This window comes from Magnolia sinica, chromosome 3 (assembly GCF_029962835.1).
Source record: "Magnolia sinica isolate HGM2019 chromosome 3, MsV1, whole genome shotgun sequence".
Taxonomy (NCBI): domain Eukaryota; kingdom Viridiplantae; phylum Streptophyta; class Magnoliopsida; order Magnoliales; family Magnoliaceae; genus Magnolia; species Magnolia sinica.
The window spans coordinates 105,176,657-105,202,837 of record NC_080575.1 but is presented as its reverse complement, the minus strand read 5'-3'; the positions used below and the strand labels follow the sequence as shown (position 1 = coordinate 105,202,837).

General features: G+C 41.8%; 1 protein-coding gene across 2 annotated transcripts; it reads left to right on the top strand.

Moving 5' to 3' along the window:
• The first annotated feature begins 2,205 nt into the window (after positions 1-2,205).
• Positions 2,206-13,145, top strand: LOC131240544 (uncharacterized). Of its 2 annotated transcripts, XM_058238833.1 has the most exons (6): positions 2,206-2,612; positions 5,484-6,236; positions 9,306-9,494; positions 12,092-12,217; positions 12,621-12,689; positions 12,866-13,145. In XM_058238833.1, exons 1-6 carry the CDS (start codon positions 2,559-2,561, stop codon positions 12,971-12,973), a joined length of 1,299 nt encoding a protein of 432 aa, XP_058094816.1. In that variant the 5' UTR covers positions 2,206-2,558; the 3' UTR covers positions 12,974-13,145. The 2 variants fall into 2 exon arrangements, with proteins under 2 accessions (XP_058094816.1, XP_058094817.1); XM_058238834.1 differs by lacking the exon at positions 12,621-12,689 and having other exon boundaries at positions 2,207-2,612.
• Positions 13,146-26,181: the final 13,036 nt, after the last annotated feature.

Here is a 26,181-nt window from a genome sequence, read left to right as displayed (position 1 = left end):
CCACCATTTTAAGAGAATGTTGGTACTCTCTTCAAGTTGTCATCTGCAGGTCTCTGTCCCTATCCGGCATAAATGCTGCTGTGTGACTGGAATGGCCCAGAAAGTAAATATGATTGCGGCTTCGCGTGCTTGATGCCTGGAACCTGGAATATTTTTGACGAGGAATTGCACTATTCTATTCTAGAACACGATCCTTCGTCCAAAGTCGGATGAATTTGTGCAGAGACGGGACATCCGTAGCTTTGTTTGACTGAAATACGCTAAAATTGATGGTGATGGTCACTTTCTGGAAGGGAATTGAGATGATTTGAAGTGATCTCGAACTTAATCATGAGAATTTGACCCTATAAGGATAGGCAAGAACTTAATCATTTTAAGTGGAGGGGGATAGACCCACTTGCATTAGCCCCACAATGTGTTGGATAACGGTTGAGATTGAAAGGTGGAAATCAATCTTGTGGGGGGCAGTTGCTGTTAATGGCTAAGAATCTCATCTACTGGTCGATTGATGTAAAGCTACCTAAGTAAGACTTTTCAATTTTCAAGGATTCATGGGTAGCAGCTCTTCCTTTTGCAGGAGCTTTTGATTTAAGATTTGTACTCAAGGCAAAAAAAAACAAAAGGGATTTCTGACTCGTTTGAGTTGACTCGGACTCAATTCAGGCGAGTCCAGTCTTAAAACAGGAGAAACTAGTCAGTCCGAGTCACCGAGTCTTCAATCCATGCTGAGAAATGCTATGTGACTCGGAAAAAGAGATTGAAGAGGCAATTTACATAGCTCGTTCGAATTCAAGATCAGGACGGTTCAGTACGTAGGACCGTCTGTGAATTTGAACTCGCCTGAAATTCAGGAAGATCCACCAAAATGGCCCCCTATGCAGTATACAGAAATGATACAATGTGAAACAATTGCAGCCAAATCTTACCGTGAGTGAGTCTTTGATAAAAGAGACAACGATGGTGCAAAAGTGGGCCCCCTTTTTTGACCTTTTTATATGGGTCCAGTAAAGTGGGGACCGCTTTCATCCTCTTCCAGCCATGATCAGATGAACGGCTCTCTCTTCTTTGCATATACAGGTATTTTCATTTATTTCCGTAATCCAGACCACTGGTGTACTGTCAACGTCTGCTTATTCTCGGTGGATGGGGGACGCCAGTCTCTTACCACTCCTTTTATTAAAAGCATGTGTAACCTATATATTAGGACACGAGTTTAGAAATCAAATAACATATTGCGCCTTTATATTAGGACATGAGTTTAGAAATCAAATATAACCGATTGCTCCTTTATATTAGGACATGAGTTTAGAAATCAAATAGATTCAAAACTCAAGTAACCTACACCACAGGAAAGTAGGGATTGAATGGACATTGCTGAAAACTTTTTAAGCCAAGAAAACTGTTGGATCAGCTGATTTTTGTGTTGTCCCTTCATCCTATTGAGAATCATTGTCATAGGAATTCAATCTCCACTTCTTCATGCGGTATGGTCCACTTGAGGATTTGATCTGCTTCCTTGTTCGGCTCATTTCCAAAAATGATTTATCAAAATGGACGGACGGCATACATAAAAACATATACATCACTGTGGGCCCCACAGATCCCCTTACAGTCACTGAACCATGGGTCTCACTTATCAGAATTCTAAACACGTGTGAAGACTATTCAAAGATGCGAGTTGCCGTATCATACGGTCCTCTTCATCGTAAACCTGTCCTAAAAATACAGTACTGCTTCGTCTAGCAACTTTAGCTAATTTCGCCTGTCATTTTCGTTTTATACTCTGACAGAGTACAACGCCTCATACTCAGCCACTCATAAATTGTACGCCTAGGATACACTAACTAAAATTAAACAGACTAAATAGTGGGGTTAGCATTCCCAATCTCTGTGGACACTTGTTCTTTGAAATAGTACCATTGGATCATTTTTCATTCTAAACTGTCCAATAAAGATCTACCAATCTGATGATATTCAGATAATCAAATAAATTTAGCCTTTTATTCACGACATATCTAAACTGAGAACCATACTTTAGTGGGTCTAATTTGGATCACTTACATGCCACGTATGCAATTTCTAACTAATTTATAAGTGCCTGCGTATCATCGATCCCACAGTGACGGAGTATGAAAGTTATTTATCCGCCAAAGAAATTATTGCTCTGTTCAACGGAGAGTCAGTATATAAATTTCCTAAAAATACAGTGAATGGTCGTTCCATTTTCTGCTCGGCCGTTCAAACAACCGAAGCCAATAAAAGCACTGGGAATCGCTGGTGCCAGGTCGGACGCGTTGTGCACGTGTCACGACCACGTGGTTGATAAGGAGACCCAAACGCTCGCGGCTGCCCGTTAACGGCGGAAACACCCTGTACTGACGGCGAAGTACGGAAACGCCGTTATTCGCTCAGAAAGGTATATAAATGAATTATCCCGCCCTCCACAATACCTCCATCCTTCGATTTTTCGAGTTTCTAAGAGGGAGAGAGAATGAAATGAACAGTGCGCTTGTTTGGTGAAAGGAATTTCGACGGTCGAGATAGCTTGAATTCTTGCAATGGAAATGTTGTTACAGGACGCAATTTATCCGACGGAGCAGCAGCTTCAGCTCGTAATAATTCTCTCCCTCTCTCGGAAACTTGTGATTGAATTTCGGTTTCTTGTTTCTTACCTGAATTTTCAACCTCTGGGGTTTTCTGTAATTTTTGAATCTTTTCTATAGCATATTCCCATTGCAGAAAGCGCCCTGGTTTTTTCTGAAGTGACCCGAAACAGCCTCCCAAGGCCATTAACATTCAATGCATTTAAACGAGGAATTCTAGAATGCGGGTCCATGTATGCAAGTTCTATGCATTCTCTCCTTTCTGTGCATGTGACAAACATATCTGGAAATCACGACCGTTGTTTTAGTGGGCCACCATGTGGAGTAGTATTACCCAAGAAAAAAAGGGGAGTGAACGGTTAGAGCACCAGTCTACATCCAATCAGAAGAACAGCTAGCAAATGGATGGTCAGGGTTGTCTAGTCTCTTATATAATTGGGCCGTACGAAATCCACATGGTGGCCCACCAGAGCAGTAGTCACCGTCACCTGACATCAGAAAACTCCTCCATATGTACCGTGAAGAGGGAGCTGCATAGAAACTCTTCTATCAAACTCGCTGCATTGTAGCATTTCAATTTTTGTCGTGGTGCAGTCGATCGCGGCTGTCTTCGTTTACACATTCGCGGCCATATTTTACGTGAGCCATTGAGAACTCGTGCAATTCTCAGTTTTCTAAATATTTAATATTAAAAAGTATAAATAATACATAAATGAGAGCTTTGCTAAGTGCACACGTGTGTATAATAAAGCTCATGTACATGCCACACACATGTGGGTGCACAATCCTATTCCTATCCATCCACTGAGTTGGTTTGTCCTTTTACATGTTGTCCGAGAGAAAGAAAAAAAAAAGCATGGATGGCTAAGCATGTGGCTCCAATTTAGGAAACAGGTGGATGGGTTAGAAAACTTCAACTAGAGCCGTACATTTGATTTGCTAATTATGGCGTATTTGATTTAATGGGTGTGTTAAATATGGGACCTACATTCACGCAGCATATAAGCTTTATTTTAAATGCACGCGGGCCTAGCAAAGCTCTCTAAATAATGTCTAGTCATGCCAATTGGTGTTTTACCGAGTTTTACTATATTTCTTTGGGATGATTTTTCAAGAGTTTTGAACGAACTCATGATTAACTGGTTAAGTTGCGTGGAGTGTCAATTCTTTTGAGTTTTTTAATATATTTTTCAGCATAGTCCCAAATGCTCCGACTTAAGTATTCATCTCTAATTTTATTTTCACACGACTTTCATTCATATGTTCGAAGCCATGTATAAGGTTTAATCATAATGAGTAGACTTGGCAGTCAATCCAGACTGTCCAAGTCACGGGCCCACTTGTGGACGGGCCATATCGCATGAATGATAAGATGATCATAAACATCTAATTCAACAATTGAATTGAGACAACTTATTATTATTATTATTATTATTATTATTTAACGAGTATGAATTTGGTAAATGTTACATCCACAATGGGGCCCACAATTTGATTAATGTGGATTGAATCAAATGTATGGCATGTGTAGGTGGATGGGTCACGGCCATCTTAATGGAATATGATGCTTTTAAGCTTTCCATTGAAGATCTCCATCCCTTAATTAGACAGCTAAAAATCTCTTACCACTTTCTCTCGTCGTTTTCATGCTTTTTATCCTCTTTCCCGTGTCATGACCAACCACTACACTTTCTTCAGTGGAGTTCCCTAATCTTGTTCCTCTACATGTTGATTTTTATTATTATGTTCTTCATTTCGCATGAAGGTGCGTATTACGCACCCCCAAAAGATGGTGAGACTATACAAATATAGAGAATATTTGGCTTTTTACTTGCTTGTCAGCAAAATAGCTAGGATGGGTGTGTATTGGACGCGACTGTGGGGCCCACCGTAATGTATCTGTATTATATCCATGCCGTCCATCCATTTCAGCAGATCAATTTAGGGAATGAGCCCAAAAATGCAGTAGACCCAATTCTCAAGTGGACCACACAACAGGAAAAAGTGGTGATTGAACGCCTACCATTAAAAACTTCTCGGGGGCCACTGGAATGTGGTCCACAGAATCAGTTCTCAGCCATGCATTGGGCTGTATTATGTGCTACTGAACTATATAGTTATTTCTTTAAATAAAAGGTTCAGTCCAAGCGGCTTTGCTAGATCCAGAACGTGCATCATGGAACACGTGTAAGAAGGCTGAGCTTTCCATCAGGTGGACCTACACGGTTTAGATCCTCTCATGTTAAAATCAAGCTATTTCACACCTCATGTGGGCCATCAGTTCACTTTTTACATTGGGGACACACCAAAGGAGTGAAACGGGCAGATTTTTCACTAGAAGAACTAAGCATTGTGTCCAACCAGATGGAAAGTTCAGATCTCACACACGTGTTCCATATTAGCACGTAGACCTACTTGTGTATGGGCAGGCTGACACGCTTGTGGAGCTTGCAAACCTGACCTCTCTGAACTAACCTGACCCACTTATAAATCAGGACTAGCAGAACCCAAATGCAGCCCGGAGTGGGCTTGGGCTTATTCCATCTGGGCCCACTTTAAATCCTACTTCTCCAGCATCTCCACCGTACATCTGACGAACCTCCAAGGCAATCCGACCCGTTAATATATTGGACCACCATGTGATACTTATCTAGAGAAATTCGAAGCATCCAAAATCAAAGGAATTTCCCCTCACTGATTCTGGACCAATTCTTTGGGATGCTTTGTTTAATCGTCCATTTTCTCCCCCACTAGATCAATGGTTCAGATTGCACTCTTGAAGCTTATCACTTGTGTGGTGGAGATGCTTGCAAAAGCTTTAAAAATATGGTAACACAAGCAAAACCAAGATTTGAATTGAAAAGGTTTTGTTGATTACAGGAGGGTATTTCAAGCCCCATTACAGCTCAAATGTTCGATTTCTCCAGCCATGATTTCTTCCCTGAAACCTTCCAACCCTCCCAAGTCTCTTCCTCCTCAGCCTGCTGCTTCGATGAAAACTCCTATCTTACTGACCTTACCTTTCCTTCATTCACATCCGACGGCATAACAAAGTTCAGCAACAACAGCAGCAGCGGCAGCAACAACAACATTAGTACTGACGATCAAACCAACAACAACAATGAAGAAAACAACTACAACTACAACTATAACGAAGATGACAACCTCACCTTTTTCCTCGATTCCCAACAAGAGACCGAACCTGATGCCTCCGCCACCTTAACGATGCTTTCCGTTCCTCCTCCTCTTCCTCCTCCCCATGAAAACGAAAACCAGCAATTCGACATCTCGACGTTAGAATCTCAAATCCCATTAACGGATGTCATTAGCATTAACGGTGATTGCTCTGAAGTTGCACCACCACCGCTGTTGCTGCCTTCTTTTGAAGAGGAGTGCCCGCCACCATTGCAGTCTTATGTGAATCTGGATCCGGCATTGGCACCATGTTCTGTTCTTGAAATTTCTGGTATGGATACTTTCTTCGCGGGAAATTCAAATGGGATATCCATGGAAGGTTCTGGAATGTTTCCAGGAAGTTCTATTTTAGAGTTGCAGACACAGGAATTGGATTTTCAGGGAGAGAATAGGAGCATCTATTGTTCGGAATCAGTTTACAGCTGTGAAGATATACAGGTACAGAAAATATTTGTTTTATAAATGTTCAGCTAACCTTTCATTTGCAACATTTGCTGAGCGGTGCATGCTCTCTTGCATGGTTTTAGGACTCGGATTCAGTCCCCTCTCTGGGCAAGTTGGGTGGATATAAAATCCCCCCGACTCGACTCGAGATTGAATGAGCCCATCTGAATCGGCGAGTCCAGATACTGTGTGTCTATGTTATATAAAACTGCACTGGAGGTTTTGAGGAACGTAAGAATTTAGAAAATGAATTTCAAGAAAATAGTTGTCCAAATGCATAAAACAGTGTTAGATGCTTGTCCAACTTCTTTTCTAATTGGCATCATGGTTCAGATCGGGCTAGATATTTTTTTGTGTAATGTTTGTCAAAGGTCCACGGATTTAATATTACTTTATGAAATTAGTTGACGGTGCAAGATTTGATTGGATAACAGACTTCTGTTGGAAATATGGCACAGACACATATTTACTAACACTGGAAGTAGCTAAAAACAATGCCTTAGGAACCATGATTTATTTATGTTGTCCATCCAATTTCAAGCTCATTTAAGTGCATGAGCCCAACATTAAGGCAAGAACCACGTAAGAGAACTGTGGTGATTGAACACAGTGATTGAACGCCTACCATTTAAAACTTCTTGGAGCCACAAAAGTTTGGAATTGAGTAATTGTTTGTCTTTTTTTTTTTTTTTTTCTAGTAGTGTGGTCCACTTGATATTAGAATCTGCCTTATTTTTGAGATGCTTCAAAATAATGATAAAAAAAAATGGATGAATGGTGTAGATAAAACACATACATCATTATGGAACCTATAGAGCACAGTCCAAAAGTAACAATCCCACGGGCTAGCTATGTTAATACACAGTTTTATCTGCCGTCCGATCAAATTTGGCCACGTTACGCGAGTGGAGGACGAAGGGAGTACGGTTGTGGGTAGTACACTATCCATGTCCGCGCCAAAGATGCCCAAGCAGCCTACTTCCCACGCATCACGTCCGTCTACGTGTGGAATAATAATCCTTGTGCCTACTTCAACCATTAGTCTTTAATGACAAAACACTTTATCAACGGCTCACTTTGGGAAGCGGATTGAGTCCGAACCCCGGTCAGAAATCAGCCGTCCGACCAGACCTGTGGGTCCCACCGTATGAATCGAAAAATGAAGCAGATCCCACGCTCAATGACACCACACCAAATAGTAAGCTTGGGTGCATTAAATGGAAGATACATTCAATGCAAGAATCATCTCTGATGTCTTCCACTTGAGCCTTGTATCCGACTCATTATTTAGCTCATACATTAAAATAATCTAAAAAATGAATGGACAACGTGGATAGTCAAATACATAACTGTGGGCCCTATAGGAGCCCTGGTCGGACGGTTTACTCTCCCACATGGACGCAATCCGCTTCCCTCAATTTGGAAAAAAAAAAAATCGTAGAAAATACTTTTATCCAATACATAAAAAGAATTCTTTTGTTAAAAAGTGGGAGAAGTAAAAATTTCAATTGAAAAGTAGTCTTTTCGGATTCGAACTTATTTTTAACAGATAATATATAGAGAATGTTATTTTTTCATTTTCAAAATATCCAACAGTTCATCATCTGTAGATGATGTTCCATATCGCTGTCAGGAGACTTTTGTGCCACGACCGTACTATAAACTCTTCAAGAATCATTTTTATAGTGAATTAAAAATGTCGGAGACATCTTATCCATACAAAGCTCAGATGGGCCATACCAACAAAACAGTGCGAACAGCAATGTTCACCGTTGAAACTACTGGAGCTGACCATGATGTTTATATGCCATCCAAACCGTTCATAGAATTTTTACTGCTCAAATAAACCGTAGGAACAAACACGGTCGCATTCAATCCCTAACTGTTTCCTGGCATGGCCTACATGAGTCTTGAATTTGTCTGGTCTTTAAAATCCTATACTACTGTGGTCTTTTAAAACATATGGACGTGAATTTGTTATCATATCCTACTGTTGTCTTTCAAAATAGATGGACGTGAATTTGTTACGGACATCTATATGAGGCAGTGCCCGGGGTCACAGGCAGGAAGCGGATTGGCTGGTGTACCACACACCACCGACTTAGATGGATTCAGTTGCGTTGCATACTTAATAAATTCCGTGGGGCCCACCATTATGTATGTGAATTATCCAGCCATCCATCCATTTTTTACATCTAATTTTAGGGCCTGAGACCGGATTTGAAGCATATTCAAAGCTCAAGTGGACCACACCACAGGAAACAGCAGGAATTGAACGCCTACCGTTGAAATCTTCTTGAGGGCCATAGAAGTTTTGGATCAAACTGATAGTTGTGATTTCCCTTTATGTATGTCTGTGTGACCTTATGAACAGGTTGGATGACAAATAAACATCACTATGGCCCTATAAAGGTTTCAACGGTGGATGTCATTATCTCCACTGTTTCCATTGGTGCCGTCCACTTGAGATTTGGATATGCTTCAATTTTGGCATAATACCCTAAAATTAGCTGATAAAAAGATCAACCGCATGGATAAGATGCATACAACATGGTGGGCCCCATAGAGAGTTATTCGGTACGCAATCCGCTCTCTACTTTTTAGAGGTATTCCATAAAAAGGTCATTCTCGTTTTAAAAATATCGAACAGTCCATCCACAGTGGATGTTGTTCCATATCACTGTCCAGTAGACTTTTGTGCCACGACCCTAATATAAAACTTTCAAATTATTTTTTGAAATGAACTAGAAATGTCGGAGACATCTAAGCCATATAAAAGATGGGAACCATAAAGAAGATCAAGGGTGCAGATGATCAGGCCAATCCACTTACCGAGCAGGGCACATTTGTAAATTGCTTCAGATAATTAGCTGTTTGTTTATTTCAACAGTGGTCAGCAACTGATGAGTGGACCTGCCCCATTTTTGCAGTAACTGATGTTCATGATGGCCCACCTTTTGCATGGTGTGGATGTCCTAAGGGTTTTATGTGATCATTTCTCGTAATTATATTGAAGGGTTGTTTTTTTATTTTTCTCTCATTGTTGGTCGTTAATTTTGGAAGGCCATAAATGAAAAGCATCAGCAGCTGGTGGTGAGCGGGTGTGGAAGTCCAGCGAACCTTACATCCGAGCTGTCCACCTTTGACGAGTCCGCGTTCAAAGTAAAGAGACTCTCCGTTGAAGAAAGAAAAGAGAAGATTCATAGATACCTCAAGAAGAGGAATGAGAGGAATTTCACTAAAAAGATCAAGGTATCTCTCTCTCTTTATCCATGTTTGTTATTTTTGGGCTTGAACTGTACAATAATATGGCAAAATGGATGGATGGTGTGGATAAAAGCCGTACATCATGTTGGCCTCTCAGAGCCCGTCCGTTCCCATCATCATCAGATGTGGGTCCAGTGGCCCAGGGTTTCAGTATGTCCCTGCCCACTGGGCCCACATCTGACGATGATGGGAACAGTCCATGTTGTGGAATCTATGCTTTATGGACCACCTACTAGGGCTGAAAGTCCGGCGGGTTGGGTCAGATTGGTGCTCAACCCTAACCCAACCCAAAGTTCCTGTATCTCAATCCTAACCCAACCCAACCTCGGGTTGGGAATTCTCAACCCAAGCGGGCTTGGTCGGGTTGATCGGGTATACGTGTTAATATTTTCGTTATTACATTAGTTTATTATATTTCAATATAGTATTTATTTTTTGTATTTATGATTTTATTAATTATATATGTGATTATTTGTCATAAAGAACTTCAATCTTTTTTTTTTTTTTAAAAAAAAGCTAAAATATAGGACAACTACTGCTTTAAAAGTTATGTAGCATAACAAGCAATCTATTTGGGAAAGAGAAATCCGGCATATCTTGTTAGCTTAAGTCATTGGAAATGATGTGGACAAAGGAGACCCATCATCACTAGTGTGCCTTCGACACAAACGATCCACACTCAATTATAATTTATAAGTAACTTATATATTGATCGGGCTCGGGTTGGGTCGAGCAACCTGACACCTTAACCCAAGTCCAATCCAAGTTTTATCGGGTTAGTGTTTGTATAGCCTAAGCTTGAAATCAGACCCAATATATCTTGCCCGAGCCCAACCCAATGTCCAGTTGGTCACGAGTCGGTCGGGTTGAACCCGCCCAACCTTCAGTCCTACCCCCTACTGCTGAGTAGATGGTTGGGATCATTATTGTCTGTTGTTAATTAATAACATTCAAAAGATAAATTTTCAATAGGTCGCATTCAATTCTAAAATTAGAGGTTAGGATCATTGCTAAACTGTGAACATAGGATAAATAAAACCTAGACGGTTCAAACCATCAGACCATATGAGCGTGTGGGCCCCAGTGGATGGTGATGTAGAGTGGGTCGCAAACAGTTTTATGGCCAAGATGGATCAAAAAAGGTCCGGTCGCGATAGAAGTGATCTGGACCGTCAGACCTTAAATCAAACGTATCTCGCAATCCAAAATAAGTTATTAGACGTAAAATATATGATTTTGAGGTATAATAAGCTACTTTAGCCATCCAAATACCACTAGATCGACGGTCAGTTTCCTATTTTAATTCTTTTTTATTATAAATACTAAGTTTTAATTTGATTATAACTCTTTATCGCACTAATCTATAAAAGTTTTAGTTGTAATATGATTCCATAAATTCTTTCATTTCTTGCTATCCCTATTTAAAGGGTAGTAAATTATTTATTTCATTCATCAATCAAATTATAAATTTTATAAAATTTATTTCTATTTTGCTTCTTTCTTTTCTGTAGAATCGAAAAGTCTATATAAGGAGTCCAAGAAACCCAATAGACTTAGAGTAATTATCTTTGAGGAAGATGGTGAGGACCTCGGGGCGTTCATCTTGTCAGATGGCCACACAAGGGAGGCAAAACGTACCCGCCTGCTATAGCACATCCTGGAATAAACAAGCATTAAACAGTTGGGAGCCCAACTACATATGGGTCTACAGGCAGTTGATTTAGATCTAGACCGTCGGCCTGGTGGGCCCTTCAGGGGATCCCCATGGTATGGAAACATGCCGAACATACAATCCAAGAGGTGTACCCCACCACGAAAATGGGACGACCAAAACTCATCAAGTGATCCCAATCATCAAAGGGACCATAACATGATTTTTATGGCCAATCCAACCGCCAAGACCTTTTGATGGTTTGGGCCACCTGATGATCAAACCGCTCTTTTTTAAGCCCAAACCATTTATTTTTAGGCCAATGAACCAAGGATTACAATTGTCTATTCTGGTTGGCTTCTTAGGATTCACCCATCATCCATTGTGGCTTCCTTCAGATAAACGGCACTGATCTCAGATCGATGGGCCTCACATGTACTACTTGCCTTGTCAGGATACTGCAATTCATCCCTTTACTAATTTTTGAGAAATGGAATGACCACTTGCCATCTGAGCCATCGGAAACCACACTCAGCCGATATCGGAGAAAGAGGGATATGCGTGCAAGATCATCGCCGTTCATTCAGTGGGCCTCCTAGAGTATGCATCTTGATCTAAAAATCAGGCCTGTACGGTCATCATGTGGGCCACATGTGCGAAGTCAACGTTTAACAAACACGACCAACGGTCGACATTAATCAACATACACACGTGGCCCACCTGATATTTGTGCCACGCACACACCACCTGATGAACTTTACCTGTCCTGATGCACACGTGCCACATTTGCTCGTGTGGGGAGACATGCCAGAGCATGTATCACGTGAATGTCTGAAATTCAAAATCATTTCATTTCATTTTAATGTTAGGGGTGGAAATATGAATTGCCGTGTTTCTCTTCTAACTTTTAACAATGCAATAAAAATTGCAGTATGCATGCCGGAAGACGCTAGCCGACAGCCGTCCACGTGTCAGGGGAAGATTCGCAAAGAGCGACGAATTTGGAGAGGTGTCGAGGCCCAGCTACAGCAATCATGAAGATGAAGATGACGATGAAGTAAGCTTTATTTTCCAAAATGCCATAGTTTCAAGTGGACAGCCACATGCCTAATACTAATTACCATACATTGAGCTGTGGGGCCCACCCATATGTTTTTCCTTAGAATTCAAACCGTTCATCTGGTGGGCCTGCCAGGTGGGACAAGCCACAACACGCCTAAGACCAATATATTCGTGTGGTGTGGACCACCTGAATGTTTTACAGCTGGCCTGATTTTTTGAATGTCCTTTTGGCCCACCTGATGAATGGATTGGATGGCATATGATCTATCTGGAAGTTAATTTCTCTGGCGAGGGCTACACACAACTCAAATGTATGTGATCATTTCTCTAATTTCGTTGAAGTTTTCTGGTCTACATATATGCAGCAATCCATGCTAATATGGCACATGTTTATATAGATCCAAGCTGTTCATCACATCCGTCCATCTGCTTACCCAAGCACAAAAGTAGGCCAGTTCACGCATCAGGTAAGCCCGGCCAACAGTCCACATTCAAAGTACATATATACCTACCTGATAAGTGGACCACTTTGGTTTTAAGCCAATCAGTTGTATAGTGCACTTGATGGGCGGCTTGGATTTCTCACCCATATGCCACGTAAGCACTTGAAGAAAATTTACATTTTTTTTTAATACTTATGTAGGTAGGGGTGAAAGAAGAAGAGGAGATGCTTGATTGCTCAGAAATCTTTGCCCATATCAGTGGAGTGAATTCCTTCATGTGCAACTACCCTATTCAATCTTGGATGTGAACCGTCCATCAAGATGACGATTTTGTACTTTTTTTTTTCTTTTTTTGACCTCCATTTCCATGTAACCGGTCCTCATCTCTCATCCGATATGATGAATGGTGGGGATAGATTCTCGATTTAGAATGTAATGGCCATTCTGTGCACCTGCTGAATTGGCAGGATCTTAGCCGCTCATCATAAGCAGGCACCATGAACATACCTTACCTTCTTCCAAAAAATCAATAACCACACATCAGGTGGGCCACAACTGTACATCAAAATATATGGCATGTCCCACTTGATGATTTGATGGGTCTGATTTTTGTGATGAATGGAGTTGATCTCACACGTCCATACCAACTTGGAGCAGTGTGTGGTGAATAGCCTGGCACTTCTAATAAGTGAGATGGTATTGCAAAAAAGCAGTGTATAAATTTTTGTAGACTACTTTATTTAAAGATTAGAAGTTGTATTTATTTGTACAAAGTTTCCAATTGCAGCAGATAGAATAAGAAAGGAATGGCTCTTTGAAAGTAGTAAATTGAAGCATTGCAGAGATGTCTGTATATATTTCGTTGCCGGGTGTTTTTTTATGCTTGATTGATTGAAATTGTAATGATCCAATCCAACATGAAAGAAATCCCAAATTAGGAGTAGTGATGCTATTTTAATTCATAACTACGACCAAACTCCTATGCAATTTCATCCATTTGAAATCCAACGTATGAAGTTATTGTGATTGTTATGGGTGGCATGGTTATCAATGGCAATATCATTCATGGCAATACTATACTTACCTAGCAATACCTAAGGGGTCGTTTGGCACCATGAATTTGAGGGGGTTTGAAGGAATTTTAAATTCTCAGTGTTTGACCCCTCTAAGAGAGATTGAAATACAAGGTGAATTACATCTAATTAAAATCCTTCCAAGAGTTGCATGTGTAACATGTGTGTCACTAGGCTATTAATTTATGGGGATTATGGCCCACTAATGATATCTCAAAACAATTAGTTTATCAATTACATCACTATAATTAGTTTAATATGATGATCCTGTCTATACATTGTCCATGTAAATCAACGGTTAAAAATAATTGGTTAGTTACTCAGATATGATCTTGTGCTTGTGGCTCATCCAAGACTAGAAATTTCATCATTCTTAGAGAAAGTATGTATTTCAACATGCTTATTACAATCATTATATTAAACATTACACATATACTAATTAGATATATTAAAGTTGATTTATTAATTAAATTCAAACCCCTATAAATATATTATGCATAACTACTTTTGAATTACAGGAGATTCTAAATTCAGGGTGCCAAACACAACACGAGGATTTCAAATTCAGGGGGTTCCAAATCCAAGCTCCCAAACAGGCCCTAACGGTTTTAGACAATACGTCAAGCTATGATTGGGGGCTAATCCGAAAGTGGGTTAGCAATTATAATGTACACATCTCATTAGGCCCGAAGGTTTGGTGTATCGTCCAATACCATTACACTGAAAAATCAAGCCCGTGAAATTGGATAATTAATCAGATCAGGCAAATGGAAACTATTGCTCGCTAAAATGATTATTTTTTAATAGTTCTTAGTGCAGCCCCTATTCCATGTTATTGATTTTGAGTTATTGCAATTCAATTGGATCATCCAAAGGTGAGCAAGCAAGATGCATTACTTTCATCTAAAATTTTCACCACCATTAATTAATTGCACAACTAGGATTGTTTAACTACAATAAATTTATGCACTTTACTTGTACCATATAATCCTTCAGGCAAATGTTCTGGATCACATATGTGCAAGCAACCATCTGGGCACCATCCTAAGATTGGACAAGTGACCAATCTTCTTTGTCTAGGGATCAAAATCCACCTCTTTCTAATAATTTTTCTAGAATATTCACAACAGTAATTAAGTTCTCCCTTTTCATCCTCCTAAACAAACACTTCACAATCTCATTAAGACCGCAATATCAACAGTAACTTCGAATTCTCAATTTAAAGAAAGCTTTAATTGGGGATGAAATCAACCATCGAGCATTTTCCCAATTCGTAGTGTTAGAGTGGATTAGGATAATTTTCATTGAGTAAGATTTTTTTTTTTTTTTTGTTAAGATGTTTATTTATTATGATCTTTACAAATCCTTGATAATCTCTCACCTTTTCTATGCGTTACTATGTATTATTGTTAGTGAAAAAAATGTTAAAGCGTGTGACCGTTAATGACACCCTCTCTCTCCCATAACAAACGCAACCCCTCCTTTATCCACTTAGGACGGATATGATAAATGCACAAAAACAACTTCCTTGAAAGTAATGAAAGATCCCAAAATGGTTACAATTGAAACTCTATAAAAGCAGCCGCTATGAAAGGATTCTATAGTTGCAAACACATTAAAAAATAATAATAATGATAATAATAATAATAATAATAATAATAATAATAATAATAATAATAATAATAATAATAAAAAAAAAAATTAGAGACTATCTCGTTCTGGTGAGAAATCTTCTTGTAGGCAATTAATCACCGTACCAGTATGCAAATCTCTTCTCTCTCTCTCTCTCTCTCTCTCTCTCTCTCTCTCTCTCTCTCTCTCTGTGCATTATTTTTATTTATAAGATACTCTACTTTAATTGGGAAATTATAGCATACAAACGGTGTGCTGATTTAACTATTTCCAAGTAATGAAACATGTCCCATTTGTGGACTATCCAATCCATGCAAAGAGTGGGCCACACTATGATTTCCACCTGGTATGAGAATGAGGTCAATCTACTCATTCGTTGGGCAACACCAATACAATACTATGAGTCATTCCATTGGCGGGTAGCCCATGGATTTTTACTTTGTGGCTCACCAAATGAGTGCTTGAGCCTGATTTTCTTACATGGTGATTATAGTAGTGTCTCACTGTCTTTGTAGATTGGATATTCTATTAGGGTCATTGTGATTTGCTGTATTTAGTTGTAATTGGACTAATGTAGTATTTATGATGTGGACATTTATACTTTTTGAGTTTCTTCCCTCCACAGGTGGTTCATTGTTACATCCCAAAACTCTATGGGTCACAATATGATGTATATGTTTTATCCACACCGTCCATCCATTTTGTCAGATCATTTTGAGGTAACAGCCCAAAAAGGAGGAAAATATAAAGCATGCGTGGACCACACCACAAGAAGTAGTGGGCACAATGATGTGTGCCATTGAAACCTATGTAGGGCCACCATTATGTTTATTTGAGATCCACCCTGTTCATATAGTTACACAGATATAAGATATAGATGAAGGGAAAGCACAAATATCATCTTGATACAAAACTTCTGGAACCCCCGAGAAGTTTTCAATGACAAGCATTCAATCCCCACTATTTTTTATGGTGTGGTCCACCTGACGTTGAATCTGCCTCAATTTTTTATTCGATGCCTTAAAATGATCTGAAAAAATGATTGGACGGCATGGATAACTGTAGACACTGAAAATCGGCGCCCACGCTGGTTTAAATTTTATGGATTTGATGGTGGGGTGATTAGGCTGATTTGTAGATATTGGAGTCGCCACTAGCTAATTAATCTCCAAATCCCGCAGTCGGCTAGAACCCGCGGAATATATAAGGTTGGAGAAATCCGAAGACTCTCGTACCTTAGATTGACTCCTGGTCTGCGATCCGTGATTCAAAGGGACCTCGGTTAAAGAGAGGGAAGGTGTTAGGCACCCACTCTGCCCGTACAAATGTACGGTTTCTACTTAGTGTGGTAAAAATAATCTCAAGGGATGATGGATGCTGTGGTCGAGATGGGACTAGGCACACACACGAATTTTTGATGTAGCAAGATCCGAGATTTTGGCAAGCTACAGAGCATACGTCCAACGGCGTACCTAGAAAGCAGATGTGATGATGTTTCTGTAAAAAAGGTAAAGAAGAATGGACTAGATCACTAGGAATTTCTACTGTGACAGGATCCGGTGTACGGCAAGTCAGAGAGTATACGTTCATGAGAGATCTAAAAAAGCAGGGGGGTTGAGAAGGAAGTAGATGTCATGATGAATGCTTGTAGGATGATGGATCCTTGACTTGATTTTTGAATAGGCTTAGACATAAACTGAAGCATGACCAATTTAAGTTAGGCTTATGGGTTGGAAAGGTTGAGAGGGTGGTTAGGGGGTGGCTGAAAAACTAAAACGTTAAAGGTTTGGAAGCTCCTTCCCTTTTCCTCACTCTCTTGCTCACTTACTCTCTTCCTTTCTCCCTTTCTCTCTTACTCTCTCCCTCTCTTGGTTGTTGTTGTTGAAATGAGAAGAGGAGAGGGCTATTTATAGCCCTCTCCAGGGGCATTGCTGTAATTACTAGGTTTGAGAAGGTTAAATGCTGAGGTGGCAAGTGGTGGTTGGTGGAGAAGAGAGAGATGCCACATGGCATTCTCTCATTGGCTTATGGAGCTGGTAAATTGGTAAATAGTGAAGGTAGGGGGGTAATTTTGAAGGAAAGTTGACTTTTGGACGCTGGGACAGCTGTCCACATGCAGGTCGCCAGCGACAGCAGTCGAAGTACCGCAAGAGGTAGTCAGACTACCGCCCGCGATAGTCAGACTACCTCCTGGGTCGCGTTCAGGCCAGGCCAGAGTATGTGGGCTTTATGTGACACGTGGTTCGTTCGATGGTCCTCTCTAAGTTTTTTGTAGCTTGGATAAGTCGGTTTATGTTCGGGTAAAGGGTTCTAACTAGGGCGTAGGATAAAGGTTCGGTTGTATGTGGATTGAACGGTCTGGATTACGGTTTCTGGCTGCAGATTGGAAGTTTGGGGATTTTGGCCCAGGGTTTTAGGTTTAGGATGGGATTAGGGTTTATGATCGTGGTTCCCAGATTATCTTAGCCTTCTCGAGATGTTAGCCTGGGTGGGGTGTCTACAGATGCCCCTCTTTGACCGAGGTTGTGGGCAACCGAAGGCCAAAGCAAGTGGACACCCCACCCTTCTGGTCAGAAAGGATAGTGTTTCGAATCTGTTGTCTGCCGTTGCATCATTATCAGTTGACTGTTTGGAAAAAGATGACTTGCACACATCACGAGGGTTGAGGAAAACGTTGTGATTGTCCCCTGTGCATTCGTCGCGGCTTTACGGGTCACCAATCACAACCCTTTTACGTTAGATTGTTAATGGCATCGGAGAGTAAGTATGAAAAGTAAGGGCCTCTACGCATTTGTCGCGGCTTTACAAGGATTCCCATACTGTTTGGTCTGTCGTTTCCTTTGCTACGTAATCACCCTAGGAGTGTTCGTTACATTTGATCGTCAAAATGGTTAGCTGCCCCGCGCGTTGGTGCGGCCTTACGGGGAACTCACTACGCCGACTTAGACTCGATCAAATTTTGTGAACATTCAGAACTAGGTATGTGCAGGTAATCCTTTGCCATGTAGTCCACTGATTCTGATACTTTAGTTATAATGGATTGTTGTCATTTTGAGTTTGATTATTCTTTCTAGAGATAGATCCAATCATTTTACTAGCATCCGTACGACTGTCCAGATATAGAGATCTAGCCAATCGTACATGTATCATGTACGGATCCGATCATTCTCCGGGAAAATTGGGAGAGATAGAATCTTATTTAGCTGTTTGCACTGACCGCAATTGGAGAATATAAAAGATTCCTCAGTATATTGTGTGCCGCGTGCATTTTTGAAAACTTTGTTTGAAAGCTATTCCCTTTGGAGCTAGATTCCTTGGGGATTTTATTTGAAATATATATATTTTTGGATTTTCTTTTGGAAAATATCCGTTCGATTTCGCGGGTGGGCATCATTGTTTGGTTTTTATTTGTAAAAAGGTCAGATGGCCTCCACTAATAAATTAATGGGGCTTGATGAGTTAGAAGAAGTGTCCTTTTTGAGGCTATACTCCCTGAGGATTTGTTCTATTTTTGGCAATTTGGTAACTTCGGGATTTTGGGGATTTTCTGAAAATTTTAGGAATTTTTTGGAATTTGAGGGGTTTTGGAGATTTTTTTTGGAATTTTCTGAAAATTTTGGAGTTTTTTTTTTGGAATTCCTGGGGTTTTCTGGAAATTTTGGGATTTTTTCAAAATGTCGGGGCTATTTTGGTAATTTTAAAAATTTGGGGGCTGTTTTGGTAAAAACTCATTTTTTGTTTTGGGTATTGTTTGCTGGTCCAAAGGGAGGACCAATCTTCTCACAACAGCCCTTGAGGACAGCCCGCTGTCCCAAACATGCTTTTGGTCGGGCGGCGCACGTTTTGCTGGAGGAGGGATCTTGGGCCCCATTTTCACCGCAAGGATACGAATACTTATCTTCCTGATGATGATTAGCTTATCTTATCATGTAATCTTGTATCCTTGGATGTGTAATTTCTATGTTTATATGAAATCTCAGTTAATCAACGTTGCTCCCCTTTTGATCACCTTTGCAATCACAATTGGGTGTATGGATGTTTGTTCTTGGATTTTGGCCTTCCGGAGCGGACCCTGCTCGAAATTTGCCCGAAAGTGGGCCCGGGCAGTAGTCGGACTACCACGGGCAGTAATCGGACTGCCGCCCGCTAACTTTTTCCCTTCCGTTCTGTCCTGTCAGTGGTGTAACGATGCAAAAGGTGTCAGGTCTGCAGGCAGTAATCGGGGTGCGGCCTCCATTCATCTTTTCTTCCAGCGAGTACCCTTCCTCTCTGCTCATTCCTTTTGCTCTTCCTCGTTTATTCTCTGTCCCTGTCCATTCGTCTATCACTTTTGTTCTTCCCCTTGTCCTCTTCTCCTTCTTTTTGTCTTTTTTCTTTGTCCTCTTCTTTCTTTGGCTTCTTGTTTCTTTTGGCTTTACTATGGCAGGCCATGATGAGGGGTTTGATGGGTTTATGAGTGATGAGAGGTAGGTGGGCCCATAAATGGTAGAGGAGGGCTATTTATGGGTGGATTGATGGGTTCTTTTGAAGAAATAAATGCCATTTATGGCTTAGATTTCTCCAACAATGGTGGTTTGGGGATGGGCTGACGGGATTGGAGGATTTTGATGTGTCCATACCAGATGGGCCACCAAGATTCGTAGGGGCTGATATGATGAGGGTGGATGGTTTGGATGGTGAGGATAGTGGGATGATGGTGAGGGACAGCTTGATTGGCGGAGCGATGGCTATGGGTGGTGTGGATGGTGGTATAGCGTTGATGGACGGTGTAGATGTGATGGATCAGGCTTTGGTAGGTGGCGGGCCCCATCTTAGTGATCCGACAGGTGATGGACTTCCCGCGGATGAATTGGGTCAGATTCTTGGTGCAGATTTCAAGACAGCATTGGGATAGGTAGCTGTTGTCGGGGATCAGGCACAGGCCTGTTCATCAACTGGGATACTGCGACTCCTGGGGCTTGTGTTTTTCAGACTGCTTCTGATGTGACGGTTGTTGGTGGCTTAGGCCCACCAGATGCAGCTTTTCAGGACACCTTGCGGAATGCGATGAGCGAGTCTGGCTTCTTTTTTCATCATGAGATAGACCTATTGGACGAGGGGATGCCCATTTTTTATGATTCCCCTGTTGACCCGGGGATTCAGATTGTGGAGGGCGTGCCTGTCCGGACCTGTCGATTGCAGCCCTGTGATACTTGTTCAAAGCATCTGCACCTTTGGATAGAGAGCCTGACCTAGTCCGAGATCTTCGAGTTGAGCTCCTTGGGCTTTCGAGAGGTTCTCCATTTCTACCGAGTTTGCCTAGATTGGCGATTGTTGAGTGCGGTGTCACACGACTGGGTTCCATCTCTGAACCTGTTTTCCTTCAATGATCTGGAGCTGGGCCCATCACTGGAGGAGTTCTCACGCTTGTCTGGTCTTCCTCTCTCCCGGGAACCTTACATTCCTTCTTCTGAGCTGGTTCGTTCTTCTGATCTGATTTCTTTGTTTGGGTTTCTTACGGCTCTTCCTAATGCGGAGGGTAGGGTTGGTGAGCTTTCACTTGCGGTTCTGTATGATCGTTGCTCTACTTCGCGAGGTGCCCCTGGATCTGATCGCTAGCTTCAATGTTTGAATGCGTTGATATTCTATGTTTTGGCTGAGCTGCTCTTCTCTGGCTGGCGGCGGTCCTCTTTGGCGGTTCTATTGGATGTATTCCGCCGTGTTCTGCATTGTAGGAGTATCACTTCTGCGGTGCTGGCAGAGATCTTCCTAGGGCTGACTAAGTGTTCATTGGGGCGGACCCGCATCCTCCGGGGCTGTTGCACATTCCTTCAGGTATTCTCTGCTCTTTTCTTTTTCCTTGTTTGGCATGATTTTTCTTTTTTTTTTTTGCTAACATCCTGAGCTTGACCCATAACTTTTTAAAGGTTTGGTTGTGGGAGCACTTGTTCATGACTCCTCAGCTTCTATGGCCGGACTCTCGTCGCGATGACGTGCTGTGCTTGTTGCTCGATCGCCTTCCGCTAGGTGCTGAGGCTACTGAGTCGCTTTATCGTTGCATGCTCACTCAGCTTCGGGGGTGGGAGATCAGTTGGGAGGCTACTTGGCTTTGTCGGACGCCCCTGATCTGTAGCGCTGCACGCACTCCTCTATTGCTACTAAGGCTTCGGGGGTACTGCTCCTATCATCCTGTGCGCTTCCTTCGGCAGTTTGGTTTCTAGCAGGATATTCCGGAGTTCGCTTCCTCTGGATTTGGGCATGCCCCACTTCCTTCTGATCTGCCTACTTTGTATAGGCGAGTCTGGATTTCATGGCAGGGATCTCTAGATGCGACGATGCTGGAGCTCGAGTCTTGGGCTCCTCCCATGGCGACGGTACCATACCAGCGATGGGTGGCAGAGCAGTCATTATATCGTCAGGTCCCTGGTTGGCATTTGGAGGACGAGATTTCTGATCAGGACATGGTGGACGATGTTGCTTCCTCCTCCTCGTGCATTGATGATTCGTTTGAGGCTTTAGAGGAATGTCCTTTCATTAATCCGTCTTTCTTACTAGCCACACATGGTCACCTGATTTCTGAGATCGCTGTCCTCCGCCACACTTATGAGGATATGGCTCGTCGACTCGGCGTGGGACGACGATATGATGAGAGTATGTTTACAGCACATTGTCTAGAGAGGGATGAAGTCTTCTACATGCACATGGAGGTAGAGAGACTCAGACAGAAATTATCGCTGAATGAGAGGTAGGAGCTTACCTTTGATCCCTTTTTTCGATCGATTGCTTATTTTTGTATGCATGAAGGATTTTGTTTTTGAAACACAATATAGAAAAAAGCAGTGTACTTGTAAAAAGGTTTTTAAAGGTATGAAATATTTTATTTGTGCCATATTTGTCAATGTCCGCTTGTGTTTGGATTTGTGCTTTGGATGATTGGGATCAGAATCTTAGGCTCAGCCCACATTGTGTGCAGTACTCTGGATTGTATACTTAGGGTCTTGGTTACCTGAGAGGGTGTCCAGGATCGCATTCCTTGGATTTGAGCAAAGTTTGATAGAGAACTAATCCGCAGTTGATCTTTCCTTTGTATCTTGCTGTGATGCTCGCTGTCTTGGCTTCTTCTATGCCTGCACTTTTATTTTTATTTTTTTCTTTTTCTAGCCATTTTTGCCCATAAAGCCCTTTTGGGTTTTCACTACGTCCGGCTCTTCCCGTCGTTTTTGCTCGTAGCGTCCTTTCAGATTTTCACTACATCCTGAGTTTTTGATCTTGCCTGCCCCTTGGCAGCTGTGCTGTTTTTACCCTTGGCGCCTTTTCAGGTTTTCATCAAGTCCATTACATGCCCGTTGTTTTTACTCGAGGCGCCCTTTCGGGTTTTCACCTCGCCCTTTTTGCTTAGACATGTCCTTCTCTCTTTTTTTTTTAGTGTTGTGGGAGATGGAGAGATCTCTTTCATAGCCGGCCGACTGGTTACCTTCCTGTACTTGTCTTTGATTACAATCGTAAGCTGGTTTCTGGTTGGATTATTTAGGGGATGTGGTATAAGCTTATTCTCTCCTTTCTGGGTCTTCTTTTTGAGATCTTCTTTTTTTTTTCTTTCTTTTTTTTTTCTTTCTTTCTGCTTTCTCGCTTTTTTTCTTCCTTTTTTTTTCTTTCTTTTGTGGGAGAGACGATTGATGTTTCTGATGGGAGAGATGGCGGATACATGTTTTTATTTTTGATGGGGGAGTGAGGGATGCAGCTTTGCGATTGTTAATCATTGACAAGGTTAGGTATGATTACTCGTGATAGATTTTCTCATTATTGGTGTTGATGGGCTCGGAAAGATCATCTCCTTTCAGATTAGTGAGCCGGAGAGCACCTCCTGGGAGTATTTTTTGAATGATCAGCGGTCCTTCCCACGAGGGTTTGAGCTTTTCTCTAGGATCTGGTAGATGCGGTGGCAAGATACGCTTCATGAACATGTCGCCGACCTTGAAACTCTTCTTCCGGACCCTCTTGTTGTAGACTCGAGCGATCCTTCTTTGATAACATTGAGAGTGGCTTCGCGCTCGCATGCACTTTTCATCTGCTAGATGCAGTTGATCATGTCTTGCTTGTTGCTACTTGCCTTCCTCGACTTCGCTTTCCAGCAATATCCGCAGTGAGGGGATTTTGATTTCGACTGGCAGTACTGCTTCCATTCCGTATACGAGTTCGTAAGGAGTTGCGCCTGTAGCAGACCGTACAGACGTCCGATAGGCCCAGAGTGCATAAGGAAGCATTTCTGACCAATCACGATATGTCTTCACCATCTTCTCTAGTATGCGAATGATAGTTTTGTTTGCGGCTTCGACTCCACCGTTCATTTGAAGACGGTAGGGGCTTGATCGATGGCATTGAATCTTGAATTTGTCGAGAAAATCGCCCATCCTTTTATTGACGAACGGAGTTCCGTTGTAAGTGATGATGGCCTGAGGGACCCCATAATGGCTAATGATGTTGTTCTTCATAAGCTTGACCACATGAGATGCTGCGATGGTGGTGTATGATGCTGCCTCTATCCACTTGGTGAAATAATCTACTGCCACCAGGATATACTCATGCCCATTTGAAGCTTTAGGGCTGATCTTGTCGATAATATCTAGCCCCCATATAGAGAAGGGCCATGGTGCCGTCAGGTTGTAGAGTTCGGAAGCGGGCGCATAGATTTGGTTCGTGTACTCCTGACACTTGAAGCACTTCCTGACATGTTTGCAGCAATCTGTCTCCATTGTAAGCCGATAGTAGCCGAGTCGTAGGATCTTGTTCACCATCATGTGTCCATTCATATGTAGGCCATATAGTCCTTTGTGGATTTCTGACAGAACCTGCATTGCTTCTGTTTCATCCACGCAACGGAGGAGGACTTGGTTGAAGGATCGCTTGTAAAGAATGCCTCCAGTGATCACAAACTGTGCCGCTAGTCGTTGGATGGTGTGTCAATCGACTGGTGTTGCTCCTTCCGGGTACTTCTGATGTTCGAGGTATTTCTTGATGTCTGTGTACCACGGCCGATCATTCGAGGGTGGTTCAGCTTCGTTGATCTGTAGGCAAAATGTGGGTTCCTCCTGAAGTTTGACAGTGAGTACCCATTTAGCAACTCCTTTTGGGATCTCCAGCATCGAAGCAAGGGTAGCTAAGGCATCTGCGAATTGATTCTTGATCCAAGGCATGTGAGAGAAAGTGATCTCTTCAAATTCTTCGATTAGATTTTCTAGATAGACGTGATACGAGATCAGCTTTTCATCTTTGGTCCTTCAATCGCCGTTTATCTGATTGATAATGAGCTGCGAGTCCCCGAAGACTCGTAACTTCTTCACGTTGAGGATTATGGCCTCTCTTAAACTAGCGATGCATGCTTCATACTCAGCCACGTTATTAGTGCATTGGAATGCTAGTCTTCTAGATATGGGAACTGGGACATCTTCGGGAAAGTAGAGTATGGCGCCTACTCCACTCCCTTTTGAATTTGCGGCTCCATCAAAAAAGAGTGTCCACCCTCCTGCCTTCTTTTCTTCTTCTTCATCAATCAGGAGGATGTCCTCGTCGAGAAAGAAGGTCTTTAATGGTTGGTAGTCAAGCAGAGAGTGTGCTGCTAGATGGTCGGCCAATGCTTGTCCTTTGATTGCCTTCTAGGTGACATATGTGATGTCAAATTCTGAAAGCAATAGCTGCCATTTTGCGATCCTACCCGTTAGTGCTGGTTTTTCGAACAAGTATTTCAATGGGTCCATGCGAGCGAGCAGAAAGATTGGGTGAGCGATCATATACTGTCGTAGCCACTGTGTTGCCCAGACAAGGGTAAGACATGTCTTTTCCAAGCTGGAATATTTGGCTTCATAGCTCGTGAATCGTCTGCTTAGATAGTAGATCGCTTGTTCTTTTCTTCTGGTATCATCGTGTTGGACGAGAACAAATCCGATTGCTTCTGCTGCGACGGAAATATAAAGCAGCAATGGCCTACCCGGAGTAGGTGGCATGAGCACCGGAGGATTTAACAGATACTTTTTGATCTTGTCGAAGGCTGCTTGACAATCGTCATTCCATTCCTTTGGTGAGTTCTTCCGTAGTAGGTTGAATATGGGCTCATAGATGGGTGTGAGCTGTGCGTGTCACACCCCAAACTCGGAAATCGGGCTTACAAAATTCCTGATCGCCAAATCCGGTGCCGACAGCCTCCGTAGTACCCCATTCTCAGCTCCCAGCGCGCATGCGCCGAATTTCGATCTTGAGATCCTACAAGGAGGATTTTTCAACGTGCATTTGTCTCATAAGAAGCATAACCACAGGTATACCAAAATCACAAGAACAACATCATCATCACATATCCATTAATATAAACATTTGAATACAATGCTGAAAGGAAAATACATATGTCAAAAATCAAAGCTCCAGAAATTCACTGCACGCTCCAAGCTCAATGCTGCTGCAACCTACGCCACCTGCACGCATCTATCGTGCATAAGCTTATAAAAAGCTTAGTGGGTGGTGAAAGTGTGTGCACAAGGTAAGTGCCCAGTAAGCAATATCAGAGTAATTAGAGTAAGCAGAAATACTGATAAACCCATAGTCATACAATATCAAAAACACTAATAAGATCATAAATCATACAAAATTAGAGAAATACGAAAACATACTGATATGCCAATAAATACCATCAGTCTTATCCAGGCTATGCAACGCAGAAACATAATAAAAACAATATCATATACTGATGAAGCAATGTAGATCAGCTATGCAATGCGGAGACAACAAGCCAAATATCAGATGCCGCTGATGCAATGCAATATACAAATCCTAATGAGTCCATG

What these genes read in the sequence shown, in the direction of transcription:
- LOC131240544 (XM_058238833.1), top strand. Translation starts at nt 2,559, where the DNA reads ATGGAAATGTTGTTACAGGACGCAATTTATCCGACGGAGCAGCAGCTT. An exon ending in CGGAGCAGCAGCTTCAGCTC is followed by an intron (nt 2,613 to 5,483) that starts GTAATAATTCTC and finishes TGTTGATTACAG; the next exon opens with GAGGGTATTTCAAGCCCCAT. An exon ending in ACAGCTGTGAAGATATACAG is followed by an intron (nt 6,237 to 9,305) that starts GTACAGAAAATA and finishes TAATTTTGGAAG; the next exon opens with GCCATAAATGAAAAGCATCA.